The 9,838-nt window shown below is 41.8% G+C and overlaps 2 protein-coding genes across 2 annotated transcripts; one reads left to right on the plus strand and one right to left on the minus strand.

The window, feature by feature from the left end:
* Positions 1-427: 427 nt before the first annotated feature.
* Positions 428-4,933, plus strand: LOC120427878 (uncharacterized). Its single transcript, XM_039592810.2, has 2 exons — positions 428-662; positions 715-4,933. The coding sequence occupies exons 1-2, from the start codon at positions 507-509 to the stop codon at positions 3,187-3,189; spliced, it is 2,631 nt and encodes an 876-aa protein (XP_039448744.1). The 5' UTR covers positions 428-506; the 3' UTR covers positions 3,190-4,933.
* A 3,597-nt stretch (positions 4,934-8,530) lies between these two features.
* LOC120427874 (splicing factor 3A subunit 2) lies at positions 8,531-9,568 on the minus strand. Its single transcript, XM_039592804.1, has 2 exons — positions 9,429-9,568; positions 8,531-9,366 (listed from the first exon to the last, which is right to left on the minus strand). The coding sequence occupies exon 2, from the start codon at positions 9,354-9,356 to the stop codon at positions 8,601-8,603; it is 756 nt and encodes a 251-aa protein (XP_039448738.1). The 5' UTR covers positions 9,357-9,366; positions 9,429-9,568; the 3' UTR covers positions 8,531-8,600.
* Between the last annotated feature and the right edge of the window lie 270 nt (positions 9,569-9,838).

Raw genomic sequence — 9,838 nt, forward strand, 5'->3', positions numbered from 1 at the left:
AATTATTTTTTTTTGCATTAAAATGAAAAAAAGTGATCAGAAATTGTTTCTAATCGTGTTTTTTACCGTTGCACATAAAAATTGACATAGGGCTTTAGTACCCAATTCTGCAAGTACGGGAATAGACCTAATGTGTTGCACCTTGTTTTGTACAGTAGATTTCCGAATAAGATTAACGAAGACTTAAAATAAAAAAGTCTCTTGATTTCTGACAATTCTAGAATAAAACATTTTTTAGATTAAACTGCGAAAAAGTAATTTTAGACAAAAAGAAACATTAATGGCTTTCTCATTTTTCCCACAGTGCACCGTCCTCTAAAATCAAGCGCACTTGTCACTCCCCTGCACCCACCCACTTATCAGCACGCAGCCACCTTGCGCACGCAAGGTGACAGTTTTATTGTTTGTAAATAGAAAAATGAAGACAGTTAAGCGAGCTCGTAAATAATGTCGTAAAACTTTCCTTTTCGACATAATTAAATTTTCGTCTCCCGGTGAATAAAACAATGGACATACCGATGGCAAACGCCGCGCCAACGGCCACAACCCTGCAGGATTTCCGAACCACTTGCCGGTTGTGCTTTCTCCGCGGCCAACAGTTGGAGGATTCGCTCGCGGTTGACCAGCTAGCAAGCAAAATTGAGCACTGTCTCGGAATTACGGTATGGTTTGAAAAAAATGTGTGGGTATTTTATGTAATTTTGTTAATTTTAGATTTCACAAGACGACTTCCCGGCGACGTTAGTTTGCTCACGATGCGTTACTCTGCTGAACCACTTCCACCACTTCAAGCAGCTCTGCCTGGGCTACGAACGCACCTTCCGGGACATCGTCCGGAAGCAGCGGGAGGTCGTTCCGCCGGCGTACCCACCAATGGTGGTTATCAAACCGGAACCGCCCGATCACGCGCCCATCGAATTGGAACCGCTCGAGTTGAAGCAGGAAACGACTTTTGACGACGAAGCGCTTCCGTCAACATCGAGCTACGTTCCTGCCTTGAAACCGGTTAAAATTGAAAATCTGCAGGAGAATGGCGCGGTTGCGCGTCAATCAGGGAAGCGTTCGCGGAACTTGAACGACGCGTCCGCGTCGGAGATTCCCTCGGAACCGCTGCGGATGGTTTACGACGGCCATCGGTACACGCTGGTCGAGTTCTTCCCGGATGGGACGTGCTTCTGGCGGTGCTGGGGCTACACCTGCAAGAAGTTGCTGCATGTGAGTCCCGAGGGACGGATTTACACGCGGAAGGACAGCGTCGAGCACTCGCATCCGGCCTGCATCGCGAGGGTTAGTGAGGTTGCGGTTGAGGGTCGGCGGGAGTTGTTTGCGGTTTTTGACGATGTTCACGCTTGCACGATGATGGTGTTTAGGAACGCGCTGTGGGGGGTGGTTCCGGGGGATGGGTGCTTCATCGCGACCTGTCGGGAGATTGTGGCAGCGGAAAGGAGGACGTGCGGGGCGAAGATCCGGATTCAGGTGGGGTACGCGAGCTTTGAGTTTGTAACGGCGAAGTGTGCAGGACACGGGATGGAGTTGCAATACTTGATCCGGAGGACGGCGGAGCCGTTGGAGGGGGACGTGATCGTGTGGGACGAGTTCCGGCGGAAGTATCCGTTCTACCTGTCGGATGGAAGCATTTTGAACGAGAGCCGCTACTTGCACATGTACGTCGGAGGATTTCGCTACACGAATCAGAGTTTGCTGTGGACTGGCGGGTCGTTACTGCGGTGCGCGCAGCAAAAGTGTCCGGCGAAGGGCCGGTTAATGACCAGTGGACTGTTTGTGGCGCCGACCCATCCACACGAGGTGGCGGAACATCTGCAGGGGACAATCTGGAGCGTGAAGCGCCAACAGCAGGACCGATTCTTCGTTCACATCACGCAGAAGAAGACGATGGCTACGCTGCACTACAACACGTACAGCTATGCCCTGCGGGACGAACGCCGGAACGTGTGGTGCTGCTACCCGGACAGCTGCAACGCGTCCTTACGAATCGAGGGAGATTTCGAACGGATCGTGGAAGAGATCGAGCATACTCACGACGGAACGCTGACCGTGATCCGGGACGATGAAACTCCGGAAAGCGAATTGGTCTTGTCACCGGCAAAAGGCAACCGGAAGCGACCTCGAGACGCGTCCGCGTCTACCGTGGAAGAAGTACGAGCTCCCTGCGAGCTCGACGCCTCAACAAGTTCCCCCAAACTTGCCACAATCCTCCAACTCTTAGTCAAGAAAACGGCCAAACAGCTTGAATACACAGCCCCAAGAACAAACCCTCTCCTGCACCACTTCAACGGCCACACGTACAACAAACTAACCATCCAACCAAACGGCACCACCAAACTCGAGTGCAACAAGTTCCGCTGCCCCGGCCGAACCGTCCTCAACACCACCAACCAAACCGTGCTCTCCGCCACGGAACATTCCCACCCGAAAACCTTCACCACCTACGGAACCATCCAGGACGTGGCCACCGGCACCAATCTCCTCTACATCTTCATCAACGGAACCCAAAAGAAGAACGTCACCTACTTCGTGTGCAACGGCTTCCGCTACAACTGCCTCGCCAAGGGCTCAGTTCGCGAAGCCAACTCCGAGTGGGTCTGCGCCAAGTGCACCGTCCGGATCATGCTCAGCGACGGCTTCTCAACGATCGAGCAAAGCTCGACCCACAATCACGAACCCACCGACCTGATCATCCCATCCTCCTCCGAAGGAGAAGGAGAACCCCCCTCCGAAGCAACCCCAAGCTTCGACGAGGTGATCTGGGGCGACCACCGGTACACCTCCGCAATCCACATGCGCCGCCAGAACCGCATCAAGTGGCAGTGCTGCCAGCGGAAGGACTGCCGCGGCGCCATCTTCCAGTGCACGGACGGAACGTTCGAGGTGGTAACGCCGCACGATCACGAGGGTCCCGTGCAGTGCTTGGGGGAGGCGCGGTTCGATCGGGACCAGAAGGTGGCGGATCGGTACGCGATCTTGAAGGCAGGCGAACGGCCCAAGTGTCGGACGTTGATCTTTCGCAGTCAGAAGTATCTCGAGGGCAGCGGGAATGAGTGGGTTTGTGTGAGGAAGTTGTGCAGTGGGAAGCTGGTGGCGAGCGCGGACTTTGGGATGTTACAATTGGTGGAGGGGCACTGCCATCAGCCGATGAATACCGCGATTAGGTTCCACGACGAAAGTTAGATTGTAAGTGGAGTAAGGAATCCAGTGTTACCATCTTCTTCTTCTTCTATCTATATATATAAAAAATTTCGACGGTTTTGTTCGAACGCGAATCAGTTCAACACGGAGCGTCGGATCGAGGTGCTTTTTGTTGCGTTGTGTTCGTATAAGCCCAAGGAAGGTTCTTACGCTAACCAATTGACACTTTGGCCACTCTGGAACCGATTCCGGAGCATCGGCAAACTGTATGGAGAAAGTTACGTAAAGTCATATTTTGATCACAGGAGGCTGAATAAGCAAAAATCAAAAAACGTCAACAAACGAAAAAAAAGGCAGAACGAAGTCTGTCGGGGTAAGCTTGTTAAGAGCGAGTTTTTCACCAATGTGTAACAGGTCGTATCGAGGTGCTCCGATTTGAATGAAACTTTCAGCGTTTGTTTGTCTATACATGAGATGAACTCATGCCAAATATGAGCCCTCTACGATAAAGGGAAGTGGGGTAAAACGGGCTTTGAAGTTTGAGGTCCAAAAAACCTAAAAAATCTTAAAATTGCTCGCATTTCCGTAAAACTTCATCAATTCCAACTCTCTTAGATGCATTCGAAAGGTCTTTTGAAGCACTTCAAAATGTGCTATAGACATCCAGGATTGGTTCGAATTTTTCTCTTAGCTTTTGCAAATTACTGTCAAAAATGGATTTTTTTAAAACCTTAATATCTTTTGGCAACAGCCTCCAACACCCATACTCCCATAAGTCAAAAGATAGGTAATTACATGGACTATAAGCCTACGGTGTTAACTTTTTGGCCAATCGCAGTTTTTCTCATAGTTTTTCGATTTTTCTAGAACAAACATTTTACAACGTTAGTTTTTGCCCTGTAGGCCGCCATAGCAGCACTTTTTGGTCTCAATTATGTCATATTCGGAATCCTCGGACAATTTCACGTAAGTTAGAAGTATTGGAGTTTTAAATTTGATTGGAAAAATTGCCATTTAGAATGAATTAAAATATTTTTTAACAATTTGTTGGATTATGGGTAAAACAGGTTTTCGCCTACTTGATACAGCATTTGACGTATTGATCACAGGGTAAATAAGATCTATTTCTTTTTTCAAAAATGTTTTATTTAATTATTTTTTAAATCAAAATTACAACTCCAATACATCTAACTTACGTGAAATTGTCCGAGGATTCCAAATATGACAAAATTGAGACCAAAAAGTGCCGTCTTCTTGGCCTGCAGGGCAAACACTAACGTTGTAAAATGTTTGTTCTAGAAAAATCGAATAACTATGAGAAAAACTGCGATTGGCCAAGAAGTTAACACCGTAGGCTTATAGTCCATGTAATTACCTATCTTTTGATCTATGGGAGTATGGGTGTTGGAGGCTGTTGCAAAAAGATATTAAGGTTTTAAAAAAATCAATTTTTAACAGTAATTCGCAAAAGCTATGAGAAAAAGTCAAACCAATCCAGGATGTCTATAGCTCATTTTGAAGTGCTTCAAAAGACCTTTTGAATGCAACTAAGAGAGTTGGAATTGATGAAGTTGTACGGAAATGCGAGCAATTTTAAGATTTTTTTAGGTTTTTTCGACCTCAAACTTCAAAGCCCGTTTTACCCCACTTCCCTTTGTCGTAGAGGGCTCATATTTGGCATGAGTTCATCTCATGTATAGACAAACAAACGCTGAAAGTTTCATCCAAATCGGAGCACCTCGATACGACCTCTAGAACAAACCGAGCAATATTTACAAATACTGCCTCTTAAGTATAAAACTAAGTATTTCAATAAATACATACCAACTAATTAATTGTTTCAATTTTTTGACAAAGAACTTTTTATCCTAACGTTTATACCTCGATTTAATTTGAGTGTTTTTGTAAAAACCCAAAAACCAAAAAGAAAATTTTGTTAAACTATTTTGTTTTTTAAATAAGACCAACCCAATTTTCATTGTTTATTGTAATGGTGTCTTCCCGCCTGCAAAATTGTCCCGAAAAACCAGAAGAATCCAAAATTTAATAGAATTTGGACTGACAAAAGTAGCATAACTGTTATATCGTATTTTGTGCATTTTGTGATGCTTTCAGTATTTTTATTTTATAAAAAAAATAGAAAAATTGCTAGCTTTCAAAAGCAAAAAACTAAACCAGAAAAGTAGTTTTTGCAGCAAATTGAAAAATAAACATAAAGTACAGTCCAGGCTCGATTATCCGAAGGCCTCGGAAAAAATTCACTTAATCGATAATCGAACAACAAAAAAAAAATTTTTCGTTATCAAATTTTTAATTGTCGAGCTCAAATTTGACTACGCTAAACTGCCGTTCTACGCATAATTGTCACATGTTCAAAAAAGGGCAACTGAGAAAAACGCGATTGAAATTTTTCGATCGATTTCTGTGTTTCTACGCATAATTGTCCCGTGGGCCCCTATTCGCCCTATATGTCCCTAATCACCCCGGTTAACATTTTAACACCCTTAGTTGTCATCCTCTTGCAGGTAAACAGGTAAACAAGATAAAATGCTTCGCAAAACTCATGATTTTGTGATAGAAAATACTTGGTGGGACAATTATGCGTAGAAGTTCAACGATGGGACAAACAGACTTGTTGTTGTTTTCAATGATTTTCTGAATAAAGTACTAGATTTGATGTGTTTTTTCTGAAAGTATACGAAGAATTTAACCTAAAAATGATAAAAAGTCAGAATCGTCAAAAATTGACATGGGACAATTATGCGGAGAACGGCAGTAAAGTGAACTAAAATGTTAAAATTCATGATGACATTTTATTGTTTAATAGGCAATCAACTTTTAAAATTTGACTAAAATGGGGTCGCAGAACTCGAATGTAATGTTTAAAACAAGAAAAAAAAACGACAATTTTTTTTTTCTTAGTAATTCGATTATCCGAAGTCCCATACAAACTTCGGATAATCGAGTCTGGACTGTATATTACAACAAATAAAAAAAATTAAAGACATTACAAAAATACAATACTTTAAAATAACTCTAAAATAAAATCTAATTTTTACAAATTTAAAAATATTAGAAAAATAAAAAATAAAAAAAAAACTTTAAAAAATAAAATATTAAAATATTAAAACTAAAAAAAAAGAAGAAAAAAGAAAAATATTTTTTTTTATTTTAAAATTAAAATGAAAAAAAAACAAAATAAATAGAAAAATTTAAACTGTTTAGGCCATTGCAAATTTTTTTCAGAATTTTTGTCCCTCGGCTCTGGCCGGGGTCGTGGAAAAAAACGAAGTTGACTTTATAGCTGTCGGCCACCATTGCTAGTACCAACCACTAGTGTCTTCCTTTTAACTACAAGGACTTCGCCGCCCTGGGCTCCTAAGTGTTTGAGTAAGGCACGGAGCGACGGCGCCGGATACCCATATTTACACAAAGAATTTTAGAGCGCCCGCCGCGGGATTCGAACCAGCGACCTCCGGATTGTGGGTCCAGTGCGCGGTCCGATTGATCCACACGGGCGGGACAAGGGGGGGTCGTGGAATGGGGGCAAAAAAATTAAATAACAAGCTATAGTTTCAACATTTTTAAATGAAAAAAAAGCGTTTTAAAATGCATTTCACAGTACCGAGTTACGTTTTTTTTTTGCAATCATAATGGTTCAAAAAATGTAAAATTAGACAAAAACAAAAATTTTGGTGAAAAAACTTTTTGCGGTATTGTACATCAAAAATGTTTGATTTTTGAATTTGAATTTTGGATTTTTGAATTATCCCAAACAAGCAAAAAATGATTCTAAACGCAGAGGAATGAATTTAAAATTGATTTCAGCTAATTGCACTTGAATTTCCATTGACATTTTGAAGTGAAATAAATATTTGATTTTTGGGGCTGATTGGAGGGCGGGTTATTTTTTTTTTAATATTTGTACAAACTTTCAGATAAATTAATTAAAAACAAAAATAAATACTTTTCATTATAGAAAAATTCTAATTAAAAAACAAAATCAATCTATATATATAAAAAATTTCGATGGTTTTGTTCGAACGCGAATCAGTTCAATACGGAGCGTCGGATCGAGGTGCTCTTTGTTGCGTTGGGTTCGTATAAGCCCAAGGAAGGTTCTTACGCCAAAAAGTGGCAACTTTGGCCACTCTGGAACCGATTCCGGAAAATCTGCAGATTGTATGGGAAAAGTTGCGTAAAATCAAATTTTGATCATAGGAGGCTGAATAAGGAAAAAAGCTAAAAACGTCAACAAACGAAAAAAAGGAAAAGACGAAGTTTTTCGGGTAAGGCTTGTTTTAAATAAATTAAACTAAGAAAAAAAAAGAGACTTCAAAAAACTTCAAGGATCTGGTACGTTTCGCCGAATGGACATTTCGCCGAATTAAAAAAAAACGATTAAAATTAAAGGTAAACTAGAATATAAAAAAAAACCAAAATTACCAAAAGCTAAAACAAAGAACGATTCATGTTTCAAAGAATGCAAAAACTCACAGAAGTATTCTCAAACCGTTTTTTTAATTCGGCGAAATGTCCCGCACCCATAGCAAGCAATCTTTCGAGTTCAGAAATAGATTTTAGTTGAACAGAAGTTGTCTTAGAACCGCCGTCCTGTTTGTACAGTACCTACCTAATTAAAATATAATTCAATAATTGCAAAACAACTGCGTTGTGTGTTAAATGCATTTGAAAACACTTTTTGTTCATTCAAAATTATTAATTAATGTTAATAGCATGGTCCGTAATTGAAATTTTTATAATTTTTCCAAATTTTTTGTTATTGTTAGATTTTTTTTGTGGTTTTTTTAAGTTTTCGTCTTTCTTAATTAACTTTTTTTAGTTTAATTCGTTTTTTTCCTTACTTTAGACTCGATTATCCGAAGCATTGGCTTTTTACGATACTGAACATCGAAAATTTTCAAAAATTCAAGAAATTTCTAATTCAACCCAAACATGCTAAAAATGTTTCTAAACGCAGGGGAATGCATTTTAAATTAATTTTCAAGTTAATTTTTGCTGATTGCACTTAATTTTCCATTACAATTTTGATTTGTTTTGAAAAAATATTTTTTTGCCCTCTGATTTTTCGGGCTAACTAAACCTTCTGATTTTTTAAAATTTTTAAATACATTTGAGTTTAAAAAAAATCAACCCTTTATTTTTTGTGTTTTTAAAGTTCATGATTTTTTTTTTTGGCAATGGTCATTTGTACAGTCCAGAAAATTTGGTTTTTTGTCTTCAAGATTTTGTTCAGGTTTCGGGATAGACATGGAGTTAAACTTTCGCAGAAGCTTGACAGAAAGTTTAACTGCACTTTGAATATCTCGATCCGATAAGTTGAGGATTGTGATTTACCACCAACGCAAGTCCAAAAACGATATTTTTCCCACGCTCATCTCAATTATTCCATTTAGTCAAAAAGAAAAGATCATCTTACTTACACACAAAGGTTACATATGCGGTGGCACCGGAACGACTCCCATCGGCGGCACCGGATTGAACATGGCCCGACCCGGGTGCGGCATGCGCATGTTTGGCGGCGGTGGCGGAATAATCTTCGGCTCCAGCTTGAACGAAAACTGCAGGAAGAACTGCTTGGTGTCCTTGTTCCAGTGGGTCCAGAACTTTCCCTCGGTTTTCTCCACTTCCCGCGAGGGCACCTTGAAGGCAATCGTCTCGTACGGTTCCGCCGCAAACAGCAGGTACTGCCACTTGCGGTCTGGCGGTTCGATCTTTTGCTCGTACGCCGACATGAACCGATGGCGCGGAATGATTCCGTCCTGAATCTCCGGATAGTCAATTTGGAACAGCAACGATTGCTGGTGATTGTCCGGCTCCCGCTGCTTCGTCACTCGATAGCCGGGACGACCGATCTTGACGAACTTCTTCGGCTCGATCCGGGGCTTCTCCGGTTGCATACTCGAGGGCGCTTCCTTGGCCTCCTTCGCGGCACGCCGGGCCAGATTGGCCTGATGCTTCTTGCCCTGGGTGTGGGCCAGATAGCTTCCCTCATTGTTGTGCAGCGTCAGACACAGTTTGCACTCGTACGAACCGAGATGGTTCTTCATAAAATACGGGTCCTTGTTCAGGTCGATCGTCTCCAGGGCCAGCTGGCGGAGTCGCTCCCGCCGATCCCGGTTGCTTTCGGACCAGGAGGCCACCCCTCCTCCGCCGGTTTTGCCACCGGCACGGTTCTGGAAATCCATCCTGGCAGTTCTGCAATGTAACACCACACGATTAACTTTAATCCATTCCAATAACTTAGCAAACAAGCTTACCTTTACTTCAGCGTCAAAATAAGAACTTTTTCCAAGGTTTTTCGCACCAAAAACGTAAACGATTGCAGGCTGGCGTGAAATTCTCAACCTGAACGAGCGTCCGCCATGATAAACATTCGAGGAACTGTCAAAAAAGGGGTGTTCTCTGCGAAAGGTCGAAAGTGTTGGGTCGCAAAACTACTGTTGGCTGCGTACTTTGAAGGAGGTGTCGGGCATAGGGGAAAATAGAGCGGTTAAACATATTTTCCCAAAATATATTTTTTCGTTGTTTACAGAACAACGTTTGCATTTTAATATTTAAAAAAAATTATGAAAAGTGGTGTGTTTCTGCTGATGTACATATATTTTAACAAAGTGGTTCAGGTTTTTTTTTTCAATTTCTGTAAGTATTCTGTCTGGGTATAAACTGG

The sequence above is a fragment of the Culex pipiens genome, chromosome 2 (assembly GCF_016801865.2).
Source record: "Culex pipiens pallens isolate TS chromosome 2, TS_CPP_V2, whole genome shotgun sequence".
NCBI classification, from domain to species: Eukaryota; Metazoa; Arthropoda; class Insecta; order Diptera; family Culicidae; genus Culex; species Culex pipiens.